Genomic DNA, 21,776 nt, shown 5'->3' on the forward strand with positions numbered 1-21,776 from the left:
ATGATAACTTTGTTCTATGGTTCAGTACGATTATGACATTTAAATTACTTTTTTAGTCCTTTTTTTGGGGAAGTGGGTGATCATAAAAGTGTTATTTTAGCTTTTTTAACAGAATTTACCATGCTGGACAAATGAGGTAACATTTTATAGTATGGATAATTATGGATGTAGTGATACCACTTATGTGTAGGGTTTATGCGTTCTTTTTATTTTTTCTATATTTAAAGTCTTGTGTAAGAGAAAGAAGTTTAAAAATGTTATTTTCCCTCTTAAAAAATGTAGATGCCAAGGTTAGCAATGACTGCAACATCTGTGGGGTTAACAATGTAGAAGAGTGATTAGATGAGCAATTCTTTATCATTTCACTCTTTTTCTGGGGGGGAAAACCCCATATGTGACAATCAGAGAGGAAATATACTCTGTGACTGATGAAGGAGTGATAACATGAACAAACATTCATGTCACCCCTCTCTTCAGACAGAGGAATATACAGGAGAATCGTTCCCTTTTAGAGATGAGCGAACGTACTCATTTAGGGCGATTTCGCAATCGAGCACCGCTTTTTTTCGAGTAACTGACTACTCGGGCGAAAAGATTCGGAGGGCGGCGTGGTGGAGCGGAGGGTAGCAGTGGGGAACAGGGGGGAGCTCGCTCTCTCTCTCTCCCCCCACTCCCCTCTGCAACACCCTCACCCCCGGCGCCCCCCGAATCTTTTCGCCTGAGTAGTCAGTTACTCGAAAAAAGCGCTGCTCGATTGCGAAATCGGCCTAAACAAGTACGTTCGCTCATCTTTATTCCCTTTGTTCCTCTGCACCACTGACTGAAAACTGACAACTGTAAATTCAGTATTCCCAACCCAACTTCAAATGGTTGTAGTTTCAGTTCTGTGTTAAGGCCAAAAATCATAGAACTAGAGCTAAAGCTATTTAAAATAGAACTAGTTCTATTAGTCGAAAACTGTAATGTCCTATTCCAGCAGAATGAACAAAGCTGGTCCGACATTGTTGGGGGTCAAAATTTACCTATGTTTTCTACCAAGTGAGATTCAATGTAGTTGGCCAAAAAACTAAACTCATTAGCTAATTAGAATTCAGTTGCCTTACCTTGTACTTGCAGTAATAATTGCAGAATTGCCGAGGTTTGCAACTGCTTCTGCTGCTAGATATTCATTATAAGAGTCCCCCTCCAATCCTTTGGGAGCTTGTATCGAGTGCTGAAGAAATGTATTCCCTTCTGCACCTTCAAAGACAACATATTCAGCCCCAAGCTTCTTTATTAAATTATTCACTTTTGTAAAGTACCAGTGAATCGCAGCTTCATTCGTTATATTCAGTCTTACAGAAAATTGTCCCCTCCATTTTGACAGGATCGGAGTCTATAGAGAAACAAAATATGAAATGATTATATGTAAAATAATCTGTCTCCTTATCTACTTAAAGGGATTTTCCAGGACTTACATATTTATGACTTATCCTCAGGATAGCTCTTGAATAGTTGGGGGGGAGGGGGTTGCCTCTCGGAGTGTCCACCAATGAGCTGTTTGCTGGACCCATGGTCAGTGCAGACAGTTCTGTCAATGTTACAGTGGCCTGGATTGGTAATACAGGCACAACTCCCATTGAGTTCCTATTGCTGAGGGTAGGTCATCAATAGTTAAAGGGGTTTTCCCTACATCTAAAATTACCCGCTATCTACAGGATAGTGGAAAACGTTATAATTGGTGAGGGTAAGATCCCCACTGATCCCAAGAATGGGAATCCCAGTGGTTCCTGCATAAATGGAGGGGAGGTCGTGAATGCACCACTCCATTCATTTCAAAGCAAGCGCCGGAGATTGCTGAGGGCTGGTACATGGCAATTTCCGATATTGTTATAGTGATGAATGCAATGTTGGCATGCATGTACAACATACGCTCAGTTTATGTAGGGACCATTGGAAGCCCCTTCTCAGGATCCTGTGAATAGGGTATAACTTTAGATCTTGGAACTACCCCTTTAAGTCTTGGAAAACCCATTTAATGTTGAGTACTGTATCACTCGAATTATGTGCCACTTCTTTGACCACTTTCTTCGATGCCATCCCCTTTATTCTTTCTACACTTGGGGCCTCAGCTTATCACATAACAGAATAAGTTAGTATAATACTTTTCTTAGTAGTTTTAGGCATATCCAGAGTGGCCTACATGTAAAGTTTTTTCAAAAGTTTTACACATTTATTTTAACAAATATAACTAAATAATCAATATTAATTATATGTATTTGTATACTTCAAAGGCATTGACCCACTTCTAGCTGTTTTGCTGCAGGAAGCATACAGCTCCATACATAGTGCAGTGGCCCGGGTTGGTACTGCAGGCTTTCATTTCAGTAGGACTCAACCTGCAACACCAACCCCGGCCACTGCAATGTATGGAGCTGTCTGCTTCCTGCAGCAAAACAGCTAGAAGTGGGGCAACCCCTTTAAGTAAAACCAATAATATATACCAGTGAACCATCTAAGTGTGAGCGGAGACTGAGCCAATAGTTGTCTTGTCCTTCATTCAAATAATTTAGCAGTTGTTCTGAATTAACACTTTGGTACGTAGATGAGGTAATTGAAATATTGAGATTCTTAATAGCATATGGATCCCGGCGGCGTCTTTGACTCTTTCCACCTTGGTCTGTGATTGGTATGTGGTCCTTGAAAAAAACATAGAAAAAAAAAGATTTTTACAGTGATTAAAAATGATCTAGCGCAATACCGTTCTATAACATTGGGTTCTGGTTTCTAATTTGAACTAACTTTTTAAAATTACAATGGCACCAGATGTTTTTACATATTGCAAGGTTGACAAGCAGGCTTACCTTCATAGAAAGCAACATTGTGGAATGTTCATTGAGTGATATCAGGCATTCCCCCAGACCATGCCTCCTTAATTTATTATGGAACGACCTTACTTCTCTTTCAAGTTTTGCTGCAGAATCCGATACCCCGTAATGTTTCCAGATTGGCATCCTGTATTGGAGGCCATAACAGTCATTATTGCTATGTACTGCCAAAGCATGGTGAAATACTTTATATTCTTAATACTATAAATTAGCCAGCAATAGGGGTAAAGTCTGTAAAATCATTGCTCTATGTGATGATGATCTAAGGGAGTGCTGCATGACACGTGGATTTTAAGAATCTAGATAGTGAGGGGGGTCTAAGGTAACGAAAAGGCTACTGGTAACATTTATGGTGGTCTATATATTCAAAATAGGAAAAACTCACTTCATGCGCTCCGTCAAACTGTGTCAGAATAGAGAAATCTTACTTGTTGAGGGGTGCCTGGACTCCTGGCACCCCCAATATCCAAGGAAGCAGAAAGACTCCAGTGGAGCAGGTGTATTTCTCATAGGTCGGTTTATTACATATAAAACAAGTGGATTGGCGCTGCAACGCGTTTCGGCTTCTGTCAAGCCTTTTTCAAGCATAAAAGACAATTGGCAAGTGGTCTCTATTTATAACAAACATACACTAAGGGAAAAGGAGGAAGGGGAGGGGGAAAGGAAACAATCACCCTATGCAACCTCTAAATAATAGATACATTACGATAAATGGTATCATATCCCCATTTTAATGGCACTCTATTGCTGTTATTTGTATAATATGTATAAAATAAAACATATCAAGCGGTGCCCGCAAAGTAGCGCGGCGCCGTTCAATGACATATTCTGGAGTCCAGGGAGAAAGGGGGAAGTGCTATTTGCCGCACCGGGAGATGGAACATTCCCTGAAATCAATCGGGTAAGCGTTAAGTATCCTAGGTTACAAGAAGGAGGCGGGGTCTTATCGCGTCACCCTTGGGAAGCCTCCCACCACGTCATTGAACGGCGCCGCGCTACTTTGCGGGCACCGCTTGATATGTTTTATTTTATACATATTATACAAATAACAGCAATAGAGTGCCATTAAAATGGGGATATGATACCATTTATCGTAATGTATCTATTATTTAGAGGTTGCATAGGGTGATTGTTTCCTTTCCCCCTCCCCTTCCTCCTTTTCCCTTAGTGTATGTTTGTTATAAATAGAGACCACTTGCCAATTGTCTTTTATGCTTGAAAAAGGCTTGACAGAAGCCGAAACGCGTTGCAGCGCCAATCCACTTGTTTTATATGTAATAAACCGACCTATGAGAAATACACCTGCTCCACTGGAGTCTTTCTGCTTCCTTGGATATTGGGGGTGCCAGGAGTCCAGGCACCCCTCAACAAGTAAGATTTCTCTATTCTGACACAGTTTGACGGAGCGCATGAAGTGAGTTTTTCCTATTTTGAATATATATTTCTTTCCTCCTCAACACGATTGTTTTGGAGTCGCTCGCTGCTGCTCTCCCTTAGGGGATGTTCTAGGACTGTCAACGTGTACTGCCCCAAATTTGGCTTGAAAGGCCTTGTGGACCAACGAACTGACCGGTCTCTTAACCATAGGACCGGATCAGTTGCGGTGAGTGTCTATTCACACTAGTCCTGTTTTCTATTTTTCCATATACCATTGGAGCGCCGCTTCTGACCCAAATATTTTGTATTTATGGTGGTCTGGGATACTGAGGAGTCTAATTGAAGAATCCTTGGTGGTCTAGAGTGGTAAAGGAGTTAAGGGAGACATCCTTTGTCTAGGAATGCTCTAGAATATAGAATAGGTTAATCTTAACATTTCTGAAAGTCTAGAGCAGTGCTTCACAGCTAAATCACCTCTTCAAACTTGTTTAGGGTACTTGAAAGCTGGAGTTGAGAAAAACTGGTTCATAGTAATGAAGGAGTTAAAGCAACCCTCCGATCTTGGGACAAAATTCTATCCTGGGACTGGAGGGGGATGGGTGTATTACCTGCAGATGTTCTCTGCCATCCCTCCGATTTGCCGGTTCAAGTCCCATTTTCGACCATCCAAAATGGCCAATGCAATCTCTTAACTACCTAATATCCACAGAGTATTGGTAATGTTAGACTACTAATGCACTATACCTGATCTCTGATTGGCTAGAGCTACTCACATGATATGCACTTGCTAATCAGAAAGCAGTGCACAGTGCTCATTGGGTAGTTAGAAAACATTTTGTGCACCCAAAAACATGGCCTAGAAATGGTAGACTGGAGGTGTGGCAGAGAAGAACAACTCCGGATAATATACCCTCCTCCTGAATTTTGTCCCGAAACCGAAGGATTATTTTAAAGAGGTTATCAAAAGAAATAGATGATTTAAATGCTGCCTGTTGTAAAAAATAAAATAAGACATACCTCACCTGATTACCTGCTACTTCTGTCCCGCCAGAGCCTGATCCTCCTCTGCTCTTCACTCCAGCTGCAGCAAACCAACGATGACATCACTGCCACCAGAGACATATGACTGCTGCAGCCAATCATGGACTCACTCACCAGTGATTAGCTGCAGTGGTCACATGTCTCATTGTTGAAATATCAGCTCTGCCACATCCAGAAGTACAGGCGTGTTCGGGACCAGTGAAACAGGAACGGTGGGGGAGATTGAAGATTGAGTGAGCCAAGTATGACTTATGTTATTTTTCAAAGCAGGTAACGCAGCTTTGAAAGATTTTTTGTGTGCTGGGATAACCCCTTTATTAATGGTGACATACCAGGGTAGTGAAGGGCTAGTACCCTAGTGACATCCCACAATGGCCCCCAGTAGTAATAGTGCCCCCCTGAGACCCATATACTTACCCCTTCCTCCTCCTCATGGAAGCGCCGCTGTTCAGCGCTGTGGCTGCGCTGATCCCAAGTGCACACTGTGACGTCAATGTGCTGCCGAACGCCTCCTACCTCTGCTCTCGCAGAACCAAGTAGGACGTCAGGGGAGGGAGGAGGAGGATCCTGGGTGTACACTGAAGTCACAGTGTGCGCCGGGATCAGTGCCGCTGAGTGAATACCGACAGGGGAGCTGCGGCCCCCGGCCGGTATTCACTAACGTGGTGAGCGGCCGACAGCGGCGTGTGCCAGCAAGGAGGGCTACACGTGCCATAGGTTTGCCACCACTGCTCTAGGAACATCATTTTAAAGTGTCCCTATAAGAAGATGGGAGGAGATAGATAAATGGTGACTAAAGGGTACTTTACATGGATTGATTATTACCGGAAACAGCAAATTTGTGCAATAATCATCCCATGTATATGCGGCTGCCATCAGGGCACTGAGAAAAAAATTGCCTAGTGATAAAAGCCAGTCGACTCTATATGGCCATGTAAAACAGGAGCCACTCAATGTTTGAGCGACTCCTGTTTACTGTGAATAGAGGTAGGTGGCCGGAATGATCCCCGGCCGCTGAGCCTCCATTCACTTTAATGACTATTGCTCCTGGTTAAGTACAGGATCAACAGTCAGGTAGCAGTCTGTTGGACAACTGTTAGGTACTTATGGGCCTGACAGTCGTGTTGTGTAAAGGGACCTTAGAAACTGCATCGGCAAGACCTACTGCAGGTGTAGAAATGGGTAAAAGGATTTCCTTGTCTGCTTTTTTTTGCCTCACCTGATAATACTGAGGTTTGGGAGCATCCTCTGGTTCTTATATAGCTGATTTCCTACTTCTTGATGAACAGTCTGCATGGACTCTCCAATGCACATGGTGTACTGTAGTGGGAACCTCTCAGTGCTTGCTGGTGTCTCCACGCAAAAATATTTATTCTTCTCAATTGTCATGGAAATCGGAACATTTGGACTGATCAGAACTGATACACCTGGTTACAAGATAATGATGGTAAAAATAACAACAGTAACAATAAATCAGACACCATATTACACAGTTACCCTCTTACATATTATTAATATCATTTTGTGGTGGAATGATGAAATTACAATGTCTGTAATTTACTGTCATCATAGTATTGTCTAGTCATTGTCATTAATATGGGGAGGGGGTTAACCTAGTGATCTGGGTCTATACTCAACTCGACCCATGCCCACTGCAGCAGCTCCGCCAGTTGTGGATAAGTGGGGACAGATCTCAAAGCCCTTTCCAGTATATCCCGAACATGTTCAATGGGGTTACAGTCTGGTGAGTTTTAGGGCCAAGGCAGTGTGGAGAATTCATTGTCATGTTCCACCAACCACTCCCTAGTGCTCCATGCTCAATGACACACAGCGTTGTCTTGTTGAAAAATGGCACTGTGGTCAGGGAAGACTTCCTCAAGATATGGGTACAGATGCTCAGTTGACTGATCCTGTAGCATTCACCATTCAAGGATTGTGGTATGATAACCAATGGTCCTAGGCTATGCCATGAAAATGCTCCCCAGACCACGACACTATCACCCCTGGCTTGTGCAACCCCAGTGGTGCATGCACGAGACATGGCTTCATGCTGTTTACACCACATGCCAACCAGTATGGTTTAGCAGGAAACAGGACTTGTTACTCCAGACGACTTACTGCCATGTGACCAAGGACCATTGATGTTTTTCATATGCCCCTGGGAAGACATTGTTGGCAATGATTTGGGGTCATAGGGACACCCTTGCTGGTCTTTGGCTATTGAACCCCAGTCTACACAAGGTACAATGCATGGTCATTGCATAAATTTGTCTAACTTCCCCACTGTTGTACTGCAGGGCCAGTTGGTCCACTGTGACATATTGCTGCTAAGATACCCAACATGCCACTTGAAGCTCACCTCTCCAATCAACCACACGTGGCCTGCTGCTGTGTAATCATCTGTTGGATGTTTGTCCATGGTTCAACCTGTCTTGGTATATTGTGGTTCAGGAGCAGCGAACAAGTTCAACTATTGTAGAAACACTGGCACCAACAATGCACCAGCAGCCAAAGTCACTTAAACCACCACGTTTACCCATAACTGCCAAATAGTGCCTTCTGCTGCACAGAGGAGAGGTCAGCCCATTATCTGAGAGCAAATCATCATGTGATACCGCATTACTGATCACAAGATGTCACATTCCAGCTGTTCCTAATGCAGTGATTACTTAGTGCAGTAATTCAGTATGTAGTGTATAGGTCGTTATTTGAGGCTAAGTGGGGAATGGCTGTTCTGAAATGTTCTTCAACTAAATTACTATAGTCTATCTCACAATGAGAATGCAGCCAAAAGCTGCGTAACTGTATCACTGTATTACTGTATAGCTGTTGGCTGCATTCTTTTTGTGAGGCAGACTGTAACAAAAAGTTCAGAAAAGTTTCTTCCCATGTGATCACTACTTTTTCCCATATATCTCCAGTTTATTGGATGATAAGCACTTAGTCATATGGGTGACAATTAGAGATGAGCGAGCATACTCGCTAAGGCAAACTACTCGAGCAAGTAGTGCCTTATGCGAGTACCTGCCCGCTCGTCTCTAAAGATTCGGGTGCCAGCGGGGGAGAGCGGTGAGTTGCGGGAGTGAGCAGGGGGAAAGAGTGAGAGAGAGATCCCCTCCCCCCCCCGTTCCTCTCCGCTCTCCCCCACCGCTCCCCGCCCCCCGCCGCCACCCTTTCTGTTGGACTGCTGTAAAAACAAAAGTCGAAAAACAATGGCACAATTGCATTGTCTTTCTAGTTCAGCTCACTTAGGGCTCCTGCACACTTGCGTTTTCCTTGAGCGTTTTTTTAACGCGATTGTCAATGGGACTTTCTAATGTTAAAAACGCATCACAAGTTGGTGCTTTGCGATTTTTGTGCGATGCGTTTTTAACATTAGAAAGTCCCGTTTACAATTGTGTGAAAAAAAATGCAGCGATATCGCATGAGAAAAACGGGCAATAAAAACGCAAGTGGTTGTCCACCCTTATGGATCTTAAAATGCATGACCGAAAGAAAGAAAAAAGGAAAAAAACAAAAATGTCAGGTCTTCAAGGGGCTAAAAGAAGCACGTTTATCTGTTATTTTTCTTTAAAAAGGTAGCAGCTGATAAGTAGAGGTCCCTCAGACAGCAGTTCTGTAATATTGCCCCACCACCACCACCACCACCACACACACACACACACACACACTGTGATAGTGCAGGGTGCCGCCTGAGATCAGAGGCTCAACTTGTCTCATGGTAGACTTAGACCCCATTTACACTGATAGATGATCGCTCAAACGAGAGTTTGGGTGACAGTTTTGAGTGATCATCTTTGCATAGTCTATCGTAGTTACTAAAGAGCTATGCAGGCAGAGCAGGACACCGCCGTTATCGTTCGGTGAACAATACAGCTGTTTTGCATAAGCAAACAGCTGTATTATTCTCCCTGATTACAGCTTGCATCCCACTGTGAACTACCAGCGGGACATGAGCTGAAAGAATCTTATCAGCGCTGCCGACTGTGATAATAGCCTGCTAAGAGTTCATCGCTCAATTCTACTTTTCTAGAATTGAGCAAGGAATGAATCGTGCATGAAAACTGCATGATGTCCGTGCATTTAGATGAAGCACTTATCGCTCAAAAGACGGCTTTGAGCGAATTTTGAGCAAGAATCGTTGTGTCTAAATGGGCTTTTATACCTGCTAATGGGGAACCCAATTAAAATACCACTACAGCCATTTAAAGATGAAATTTACTTAGAAAAGTAGTAATATAAAGGCACTATATTCATACGTATAAATATTATTTGCCTGCACATATTGCAGAGTTCTACAGTGTATATGACTTGAATAACATATGAGGCATACCAGTTATTAGAAATGATAAAAAAATGTCACAATCACTCCAGGCTCCCCAATGACATGACTGTCTTCTGGAGCCCGCTTGCATTTTTGTTGATTTACCTGTCATGAAAACAGCACTGTGATGCGGTACTAGACACAGCTATTCCAAGGAGACAGCAATCGGTCATTATTTATGATTGATTTGTTTTGTTTTATATTTGCAATGCTCCATAAAAGTTCCATTAATATTTTAGGAAAGTGTCAATTACTTACAAGGCTCTACTCTCTATTCTCTAAGCAGAACCTGTGACCTGGGAATTAGCCCAAGAGACTACTTACGAGATAAAATATTCTAGTACTTATTTTAGTAACTGATTCTTTAAAATACAGTAAATTATCAAATACACTTTCCGAAATGTCATCAGCTCTATTGTAGTCAATGATATGTAATACAATCCATCTAAACAGTTGACACATGGACAAACCCATAGACAAATGAAATGAATCGGGAAAAGGTATTAGAACCTTTATACTGCGTGCACAGAATACTAGTCTTAATTTATGTATAAATTGTTACACTGAACCGGTGTATTAAAGACATAAAAAAAGTTTAGTAGAACTGTAGGATAAAAACTATGGCAGAAGGTTGCAAGTTCAATCCCGGCCTGATTCAGGTAGCCGGCTCAAGGTTTACTCAGCCTTCCATCCTTCCAGTAAAATGAGAAACCAGCTTGGTGGGGGGGTAATAAGTAATAATTACCTGAAAGCACTGTCATCACTTGGCACTATACAAATACCAAGATTTATTTATTTACAGTGTCAGATGCCCCTTAGAGGAAATGATTCTGAGGAGGTATAAAAAGTTTGCTTATCATTAAGAGGATCAGCCTTCAGAATCGAACTAAATTGGTTCATTCCAATTTAGTTCAAACTGAACTGGAACTTCACCAATAGCCCTAAAACTGGTATATAACATTATCAAAAAATCATAAAAGCCTTGTATAACACTCTTCGGTCACCTAGGAGTGTATCTAAGTATGTTTGCGCTGTAATTAAGGCAAAGTTAATGAAGAAAAAGAAGAATAGAGAGGAAAGAAAAATTTTAGCAGTTTTGGCCCAGATAAACCACCTGAGGTTCAGGTTTGCATTGAACCAAATGTTTAGCAAAATTCACACGAAACAACACTACTAATACTTAGAAACTACAGCTTCACATTGGAAAAAATATCCATTCAAGAAACAAGAGCTTCATTTTCTTGGCTACGTCATTTTGACATGGGCCTTCACATGATCCAGTAAGGGTATTTGTGGTTCAGAATTGACCTGATCCCTTGGGACTGATAAAAAAAATGTATTCTGTTGGTGACCATGATCTTCTGGTGGTGAAAATAATTACCATTTTAATTGACCACAACCATCTAGAATATCTCAAGTTAATCCATAGTCTGAAACCACATCAATCACATTGGGAACTCTTTTTCTCTAAATTTGAATTCATACTGATGTGATCAGGCAGAGACAAATTTTAGAGCAGATCCTTTTCCATATCCTTTGACTCATCTGACTCTCTTCCTGAACATCCAGTATGTATTATTGATCCAACTTGTATTTCCACGAGCAAGGTTTATCTGAAAGCTTTTCCCATATGATGATCCTTTGTATCTCCTGATCTACAACATAAGGTGTTTGGGGTCCATTCCTCTAACTGTTTCAAAGTTCTGGAGAGCATTGTTAAAAAGCTTTGAGGAGCTCCTTGGATTTCTTTTCTGGTTATCACCCTCAGAGTAATGGTCAGATGGAACAAAGCAACGTGGTTTTCAAGCAGTTTCTTCGAACGTATGTGAATGCTCACCAGGTTAATTGGTTAGGGCTGCAACCTTAAGCCACGTTTATCCATAAAAATTCCAACTCTGAGTCCACTGGTAAATCTCCCTTTGAAAAAGTCCATGGTGGATGTCTAGTCATTCTTCTTTCCCTCACGGAGCAGCATCAGGTACTTGCTGTTGTGGACATCTGTACAAAATCTCCAGGGTAAAGGCTGATGACAAGCACCAATGCCTGGGAATGAAATCTGATTTTCCACAAGAAATATTTGGCTTACGGTCCCACCTTATAAACTAGCTCCACATTTCATTCAACCATTCCAGGTACTTTAAAAAATCAACCCAGCTATCTTACTTCTGAATGTGTCTCCTTCCATATTATGCTTTTACAACGCCTGTCATCCCTTCATTTTCTAAAAAAATCAAGACTGCTCCTATCCCTACTGAATCTTCTACTGATTTGAAAGTCAAGTAAATTCTGGACTATAAGAGAACATGTAAGAAACCCTATTATTTAAATGACTGCGAGAAATTCAGTTTCAAAGAAATTGCATTCCAAAGGTGATCAAGGAGATCTGAGAGGATATTTCAAAAAACATTTTTTAAAGTTCTTCAAGCAGGCAGGAGGAGGGGGTATTGGGTGGATGCTGCTACGCACTACTTCCTGTTCTGGTAGCAGGTTCCTACTTGCACAGTCATTGGCCTTGTCAAGTTGCTTGACAACCTGACTTACTTCTTCCTTGTATGGGAATGCACCTGCTGACAAGGTTCTTTACTCACAGCTTCATCGAGTTGCAGTGATGATTTCGGGCTTGATGGTCTATTTAAATTGCAAAGGATCCCTACTTTTAAAGGTGCATCCTTTGTGTAGCTCTTGTTCCCAATTTATATTCCGGACTCTAACCATTACCCAGACTACTCTACATTTCCCTATATATACCCACCTTCAAAATCAGTGACTATTCTGGGGACCACAACCTACAAAATTCACTGGGAATTCCATACCTCCTTATAAGGGATAAAGGGAACCTGTCAGCGGGTTCATGCTGCCTGAATCATGGGCATTATTAACCTATGTCAGATCTGCACATTGCCCCCATGTAAGTGTTATTCTGAAACACTGCAGAGTTCCAAAATAAACACGTTTTATGTTTGACAGAGCCCTCGAATCAAAGAGGTGGACCGTACTGGATTTTCCCCACCCTCAGCATATTGTCTGACAGCTCTCTTCCTATACACAAGCAGGGAGAGAGCTGTCAGGCAACATGTTGCGGGCAGGGAGAGCAAAGAGTGACCCGCCTCTATGACTCAAGAGCTCCATTCCCAAGTTAATCAAACTTTAAAGCATTGTGCATATCTGTATTGGGCTTATGCTTCTTGTGGCTTATGCTTCATGTTCTCTTTAAGGGTGATAAAGGGGATTTCCATAGTAGATTTGCACCCTAGTTTACATAGGCAATAACAATTTTGGCTCACTTCATCGACTTCTCTGGCTCGAAATGTAACACTATGTATGTAGAACATGTGCAAATCCATTTTAATTGTATTGAAACTTTGTTACCATTACACACAGAATATATAATCAATAAGGTTGAATAGGTTTTTAGAAGAAACAGAGCCTAGTGCCAAGTTATTTGGCTCTAATGACCCTTTGGGGCACATTACTATGTCAGAGCCAGAGCCCCCACTTTGGTACTCTAGTGGGTTAGTCTGACCCAAGTAGTATTCACTAATATTACTGAAGCAAGGCATATACTGAATCATAAAAAAACATTTGTACCATCTACATTCTCAGCAAATACCCAACAGGATTTACAGCTAGACCTTCATTCACACAAGTCAAAGATTAAGTCTGCTGCCCAAGCTCAGTATCTAAATACCCTAGCCACAAGTAACTTATTAATGCCCCCCACAGTGGCACTCAGCACTTGGGTCATATGCATCACCAACGACCTGTTAGCTATGCCCCTGAGCAGATATATATGGCATACATTACAGAGACATTTGCAAAGTTGTGAAATTCCTTAAGGGGTATGTTCACCTCTAACTATCTTCTGACATGTCACTGGATATGCAGAAATATATTATTGATGGATGTTAATGATCCTCAATAAGAACAAGAATGAAGGCACGGAGCCCCTTCTGATTAAAGGGAATTTCTCACTATGATAAAAAAAAATAGTTGTCCTAGAACATCTAGCGGATGCTCAAATTAAAAACAAATAGTGGGTGCTCCACAACTAAATAGGCGGAATGAACTCTCATTCAGGACATTGCTTAAGAGTGTACCCTGTATGTTTATTTGTGAATCCACTTTGCTAATTGGCTGCGCTGCACTGAAATAACCTCCACTGGAGGTCTTGTCTCCGACAGGTTCAGGATCGGTCTTACTTGTGGTAAGATTAGTGGAATGGTTGGGGGTCCGTTTTATGGGCACCTTCCTCATCTGAGGAAACTGGTTGAAGAATGCCTGGTCTCACGGCTACCTGGGCACAAGACGTTGGGAAGAATCTGAAGCCCAGAGCGGAGCCGACGGACGATGAGTGAAGTTTCTGTGCGAGCCCCGAACAGAAATAGGGCATGCCGCGGTTTGTTTGCCACGCGAGATTTCGCATGGCCAAACCGCGGCCGTCTGCATAGGATTGCGTTTGTTAACACAATCCTATGCAGGCTTCCAGCGGCGGAAATCCCGCAAGAAATCCCGCTGCAGAATTTCCGCCCGTCTGCAGGCGACCTTAGATATCCTTATCTGCTTTGTGCATCAACCGGAGAAGCAGCGGTGAAAAGTCAAAGAACAGGGGGCCTCTTGGGAACGACACTCTGAGAGGGTTTTCCCTATCACAGGTCCAAAGTCCTTCTAAAGGCCCATTTACACTGAAAGAATCACTCAAAAATTGCTCAAACGGCAGTTTGAGTGACAGTTTTGAGCGATCATCTTTGCATAACTCTAAGTAGCTAATTAGCTACTTGAGAGTTAATGCAGGCAGAGCAGGATACCATTGCAATACCTCAGAGAACAAAGGAGCTGTTTTGTATATGCAAACAGCTGCATTGTTCCCAGGAGCTTTTAGCTAGTATACCGCTGAGAACTGCCAGTGGGACACCAGCTGAAAGGATACTTTCAGCGCCACCTGCTGAAAAATCACCTATGAACGAATAGTGCATGAACAGAGCAAGATGGCAGCGCATTTAGACACAATGATTATCGCTCAAAAGATGGCTTTTGAGCAAATTTTGAGCGCTAATCGTTGTGTCTAAATGGGCCTTATCTCTCCAAAACCATCTCCAGTCTTTTATACTTAGTATGATCTACTGCTTGAAGATTTGCATCGTAAATATCAATGCATAGAGTTATTTCTCGAAAAAGGTCACAATCTGAATTGACCATTAACCAGATCAGATAAACAAAACTGATTCTTAAATCAATGGCAGCACTAAGCTTCAAATATACATAAGGCTCCAATTCAGTTTTAAGACAATGATTAATTAGACAATAGAATCACAAGACTCTATAGGCAGTGGTGATAGTATCACCATTGTCCAGTAATTCTATGTCCAGATATTTACATGGTTCCAGCAAGTCTATAAGGACTCAGTTATACAACCCTTATAATTTATACATTGAACATTCATGGCTGTTTGATGGAGGACTACAAATAGCCAAATATATTTCCACCACGATTTTTGGTGTGCAACAGGAGCGCAGGAATCAAGGACTGGAGAAGGGAAAAGAAAGATGCCTTACATGAGGACAGGGGACTGCTGGCTGAGAGGGCATAGGAGCTGGATTGCCCCATCTGAGAGAGCAGAACAACTGGAGCTGAAGAAAGGACAGAAAGCATAAGTAGAGAAGAGTGCTGTTGACCCCCCCAGGCAATGCTGAGGGATCGCTGGGGGGCGGTAGAAGCTATGGCCTTTGCATGACAAGTTGACATGGACAAAGTCAACAGGCCTGTTGCAGAAGACACGAACTGCATTAAGAAAATTGGACTGCTCAGGAAACTGCTGTTGCTCACGCTACTACTTATGGCCTGAGATCTTGTTACAAGAAGCAGGGTGCGAATCTTGGCCCACAGACACACTTCAAGTGGGTTTCTTATGCCGTATTTGTAATAGATTGCATTGGAGTGTTAAACCCTTAAAGAGGAGCAGCGCACAACATGCAAACCATGCTTATTAGCGCGAACCCATTGAAATTAATCGGCTCTATTGTCTGTGCTTTGCGCTTGCAGATTTTGCGTGTGAAGCTGCCCTTAGACTTCTATGGGGACCTTTTGTGAACAAATGTGCTTAAAAGTAAAGCATGCTGCCTTTTTTTTACGTGTGTGTAATTTGGGACGCAAAACAAGGAGGTGTGAACTGACCCATTGAAACCAATGTACAGGAAAAGGGAGAAGATCCAACGTAGGATAAAAACTCTGTCTTTATTGAAAAACCCAGACAGACATAGAGGAACAAGAAGCATGTGCCATTTTACATGTTTCAGACAAGCCTGTGGCCCTTAATCATAGACAATATGCTTTCCTGGGTCATTGATATTCAACATGGGATTTAGGCCTCTCTCACACAGGCAGAAACAATCTCGCTACAAAACGCATGTATGTGAAACCCATGCCCTCCAATGGGTTCTTTCACATGTTTTGTAGTCTGAAAGAACCCAATGGAAACCATGAGCTTCACATACATATGTTTTGTAGCTATGATTTTGCAGCGAGATTTTGTAGACCGTAGGAAAGAGGCCTTATATCTATTGTGGATCTGATAGGCTACATTAATTGAGAATATCAATATGGACGTTTTCGTTTTCGGTCCTCTATTTTGGGAATTTTATGCATAGGTAACTATGCACACAACTAGAGATGAGCGAGTATACTCGCTAAGGCACATTACTCGAGCGAGTAGTGCCTTAGCCGAGTATCTCCCCGCTCGTCTCTAAAGATTCGGGGGCCGGCGGGGGGTGGGGAGCGGCGGGGAAGAGCGGGGAGGAACGGAGGGGAGATCTCTCTCTCCCTCTCTCACCCCCGCTCCCCGCCGCAACTCACCTGTCACCCGCGCCGGCCCCCGAATCTTTAGAGACGAGCGGGGAGATACTCGGCTAAGGCACTACTCGCTCGAGTAATGTGCCTTAGTGAGTATACTTGCTCATCTCTACACACAATCTGTCTGAAATATGCACTTTTTCCGTGATGCTTTATTCAGATAATCCCGCGTTAGTACAAATGCACATTTGGGTGATTTAACACCCATTATGGGGATTTCCTATTTGCCGTTGATTATTCCCATGTTAGTGCAAACATTTATGGGATTCAATAGACGGTTGAGTGGTAGATGTTCAGTAGTGGAACTATTTATCTTTCTACATGTTCAAATCGGCAAAAGTATGGATTTGTTTCGATGTCCCCTTTACAACGTTCTTATTGAGGTTTGAATGGCAAGCCTTTATATATAATGGTATTGATTGCCATATTTTATTTTCGGTAAAGCCCTACATGACTAATTCTATCTTGAGTAACTATATATATATGAGACATTTTTATGTATGTGTCTGCTTGACAAAGACCTTCTGGTCAAAAAGTTGCTGTTATTGTGTCCTTGAAGGAATAAAGACTCTTAAAATTTTCACCTTAAGTGCCGTCATGTCTTTCTTAGCCATTTCAATCGCCACTAGGCAGCCAAAAAAATATTGTTCATTCTTCAAAAATACTATGATCACCTGTGTGCAAATATGCATACGTCTGTGTGAAGGGGGCCTAAGATTGCCCAAAACTGAAAAAATGTTTCACTAATACCAAAGAATTACTTGTCCACGTGTTACTGGACCCCCACAATGTGGCACCACTATGATTTCAAAGCTCTGCATTTTCTACCTGAACATGATATTCAAGGTCTGCCATTTACAGAGGTAGCCGTCAATTTTTTAAATTCGAAGGGTTTGGATTCTTTTTTAAAAAAGCAAGTTTGGCGTCATCCACTGAGAGTGAGGCCCATCAAATTGACACATTGACAGCATCGGGAGCCGGACCAAAGAAGAGCCCATCCGGATGAAAGAAGGTGAATATGGAAAAAAAATTGGGATAGAGTCATCGGATTCGTGGCTGTAGAGCCATATAACCAGCCCCTCTTTAGCTTCATGGACTCCATGGATGTTTTTCTTCAAGCTTACTCACAGTATAATATATTAACCAGCATGGAAACTTTGCATACGTAATTCCAGAGTTGTAAGGAGACCTCCCTACATGACCTACTGTGATAACTGAGCAACATTGGAGGGCAAACAGAAATAGACCTGTGAATTCAGGTCTAAGACACAAGACGCCCGACGCCGGTTGCTGGCTTCCACTGTTAAACTCAACGGGTTTAAAATTTAAAGGTATTATGCACAAGTTTTTTTTTAATTTTGCCTCATTTATCATGAAAAGTACTGCAGTTTAGTTTCTTGCACATCCAGCACAGCCATCACTCTCTGATATAGAGTCTGCTCACACTCTAATGCATGTAAACTCAAAAAATACAATATAAAAAACATGTAATTTTTGGACTTACCAGTTGATCCTAAGAAGTATCTTTCTAAAACAGAACCATAGGCCCCACGGCTAGATTTCAGGTTACTGATCACAAATGGCTGTAGAGCCACATTTACATTGTTTATGGGCCAGTGGTGAGCGCTGAGGCTTGCTCCACCATACCATGATACATTTGTCATTGAAAAGCAATCCTAAAAAGAAAAGCAGAAAGGATTTGGTCAAAACCTGATAAAATAGGGCTTATAAAACTAGAATGTTGTATTGTTAAACCAAGGAGGGTCGGGATATTATTCAAGCAAGTAGACCGCCCTTATTGTTGCCCATCTCTAATTAGCCCACATCAATATTATTTGTCTCTGAAAAGTATGTATGTAGATCATATACATCAAGTATTGGCTCTGATTTCTTTACATTATTATATATTTATCACATTTAAAGCGCCTCTCTGTTGATTTTTTAATTTATTCATTAAGTAGCTATCACCCCTAGTATATACAAGTCGGCTAATCATACCATGGTTAGTTTTTACGTCCTATTTGAAAGTCCCAGCTTCTTTCTCCTCAGATGGTCATGCAATGTCAATTCTAACATAGTAACATAGTATGTAAGGCCAAAAAAAGAAATATGCCCATCCAGTTCAGCCTATTACCCCCCAATGTTGATCCAGAAGAAGGCAAAAAAAAACCCAGAAGTCAATTTTCCGCATTTAGGGAAAAACATTCCTTCATGACTCCAATCTGGCAATCAAAATAATCCCTGGATCACCGAATCTTCTGTAGTTATTAGTGATTATAATATGTATTTCTGACCAGCTCAGATCTACTTGGGGGTTATGGATTCCTTTTCTACTCAGTTTCTCGGTTTGTGTGATGATGTTACATGGATCTACCACAGAATCGGTGTTAAAGAGCAGACAGAAACTCATGTCACAGTTACTAATAATGATCACACAGCTCCTGTCACACAGTTATAATAGAGGAGATCACAGTTCATCCTTTCGTCTGAATGCTTATTGCCTGTAGCTGATTTAGCCAAATACAGATATTTATGATGATTAAACTGCCCCTGTGCAAACAAAAATAATATAGCTTTAACTAATGTTGGTCTGATGCATGATGGTAATGATTGGAAGTGAAAGTAAAAACATCAGCATCAGGATGGTGTCTGACAGGGGGCTGCAGTGCAGTGAAGTGACTAGAATACACAGAAGAGATGTTGGGAGTGTGACAGGCAATCAGGTGAAGGAGGCAGGGATAGAAAAAAGACATTTCTGCAGAGTGTGGCTTTAATCTTTGTAATGTTAAACCTAACTCTGCCACATGTGTACTTTATTTGCAGCTACAGTTATTGTGTATTATGGTAGATTAACATTCTGTGGGCAATTAGCATTTCCTGATCTGAAACTATGTACAGCTGGTAACCAAATCTACTTATTTTCACATTGCAATTTACTTAATAAGCCTTGGCTAATATGGATAACAGGACATTTAAAAGTGTTGTAACTTTCACTTGTGAGTTATGTCAGAAATTTGCTTTATCAGCATTTTTTTTGAAATGGGACAAATGTTTCCAGCCCCTTCTCCTTTCAGCACAGCTACATGCTCTTATTACCATATGTGCATGTGTAGCGTACATGTACATCTCCCGAATATAATTTGTTTATGCCGTCTCTCAATTCCTTAGTCGGAGCGGTAACTTTTTATACTGGGAACCAGGAAAGCATTGAACATAAGACGAATGGAGCCTCTTGCCCCAGGCGGCATCCTGCAGCTTCACAGAGGATGCAACACTACAGCTAATGTCCCATTTAGATGGGAAGACAGACTTCTAAATGACTGTACCATCGATGGTGTCACTGCTAGATTGTTGGCGCTCGTGCTAAGCATTTAGACAGATCACCGCTGGCTACTCGCTCATTTTAATGAATTTTGCACAATAATCGGCCGTGTAAATGGCCCTTATTCCGCTCTCATTACACCGTTTTGTACAGCGTTTATCGTGGCGTTTCAGCGTTTTTTAAACGGCGATGTGTCACCCATTGAAATGAGCGCTACCTTTAAAAAACAAACATACCCCTTGAAGACTTGACATTTTTTTTTTTTTTTTTTTCATTTTTCATTTCAAGAGCTTTTTTATTTTGGAGTGGAAATTGAAAAAAAATGCAATTCTGACATGTTTTGGGGGTCTGGTTTTTAGAACATGTATAGTACATTGAAAAGGACATTTTCATTTTATTCTGTATGTTAGGCTCGATGTACACAAGCATATATCAGCGGGTGTTTTCAGGATCGGCCCATATATGCTACCGTCTGATGCATTGGATTCCAATTCATCAGATCACACGGGCGTATTCCCTCAGCGTAAAAGTGCGCGGCTGGTCAAGATAGCTCATTTCATCTGGGCATTATTACACTGACCAGGAAAGATCTTTTGACTGGAATACGACCACTGCCATAGACTCCTATGGGAGCCAATGACAGCTGCAGGAGAAGGGAGGGAGTTTAGCAGCGTGACTGCTAAACTCCCTCCCCTTCTCCTCTCTGCCCCTTGCTTGCTGTTTGCAATGGCAGGGGGTGGGGCAGGAACAGAGCTAGTTGCTAAGCTCCCGCCCCATCCTGCCCCTCCCATTGCTGGCTGCCAACAAGGGGCAGAGAGGGGGCGGGAGGTGATGTAATTATTGTCGGTGCCTCAGACATTGCCCCAGGTGTTCTTACCATAGGATATCCTGAAAACATGACCTGTTGGGGGTCCCTGAAGACTGGAGTTGGGAAACACTGATCTAATCACTTGCGTAATATACTGCAATACTTCTGTATTGGCATATATTGGACTTTCACAGGCAGCATATTAAGCCCTGCTACTGGCAGGGCTTAATAGGCTAAAATACATGGCAAGCCTAGAATCCTTCAGTATAATCTCTGTAGATGCAGCTCATTCAGGATAGTTGCTTATAAACAGTTCATATTGACACTGCAACTACTTTTTGTTAACTTTGGCCACCAAACCGCCTCCCCTTCTTCCTTCCCACGAGGTAGCAGTGCCTAAGATGAGTGGCTCAACTCACCTCATAATGTACAAGAAGTGAAGCTACTCTGGCTGGATTTAATATTCAATTGATGTGGTGAAGTTAAGAGAATTATATTGGAAGTGTTCCTAAGGTGGTTCTGGCTTGGTAAATGCCATAGGGATACACCAGGCATAAAGGTTTAGTGCAAAAGAGAAAAAAGTCTGGTCTGCCGGGACAACTCAGTTAGTCAAAGAGGCCAATGGCTAAACACCAGCACATTAACAGCTTTTGGGATGCAGCTCCTTCCTCAGAATGGCTGGAGGAAGTGCAGCCTACTGGCGAGGCAGGAGCCTAGCTGTGTTTGCTTAGAGGATGTGACAGGTGTAAGGAGGAGTCAAGTTTTTAGCCGTTGGCCTCTTTGAGTAGTTATTAAGAGTTGCGCCACCCAGTCCAGCCTTCTTTTTTTTGCATCAACTCACCTCTTGGCAGATGCGCCCCTATATGGAGGTAGGGGGCATCTTTCTATAGTCTACTTTAGACAGCAGAGAGATTGGGTTTTCCCTGGCTAGGAATCAAGTCTAAATTCAGGCAAAAGCATTAAATTTACTTGAGTTCTTTTCTAATCGCCCATGAACTCAAATAGAGAACATTTGGATGACATCTATAGGTATGATTGAACCCTGTTAGATCCTTCTAGATCAGACACTGGGTCGCTTTCCAAGTGGTCCTGGTAAAGTGATAGGGGCAGGGACAACATGGACTAACAAATTTATCATAATCTATATTCTGGAAAATTATGTCCCAAATCTGCACCTACTCATAACTGTC

General features: G+C 42.1%; 1 protein-coding gene across 1 annotated transcript in view; it reads right to left on the reverse strand.

Annotated features, from left to right (window-relative positions):
* The window catches only part of LOC136582289 (SITS-binding protein-like), a 60,616-nt gene that overhangs the window by 16,825 nt on the left and 22,015 nt on the right, over positions 1–21,776 (reverse strand). The window contains exons 2-6 of the mRNA XM_066583208.1: positions 17,961–18,132; positions 6,505–6,712; positions 2,844–2,994; positions 2,484–2,678; positions 1,104–1,375 (exon numbers count right to left, since the gene is read on the reverse strand). Of these exons, the coding sequence (XP_066439305.1) occupies positions 1,104–1,375; positions 2,484–2,678; positions 2,844–2,994; positions 6,505–6,712; positions 17,961–18,132 (998 nt within the window). The remainder of the gene's footprint in view (positions 1–1,103; positions 1,376–2,483; positions 2,679–2,843; positions 2,995–6,504; positions 6,713–17,960; positions 18,133–21,776) is intronic.

Source organism: Eleutherodactylus coqui, chromosome 11, assembly GCF_035609145.1.
Source record: "Eleutherodactylus coqui strain aEleCoq1 chromosome 11, aEleCoq1.hap1, whole genome shotgun sequence".
Classification (NCBI taxonomy): Eukaryota; Metazoa; Chordata; class Amphibia; order Anura; family Eleutherodactylidae; genus Eleutherodactylus; species Eleutherodactylus coqui.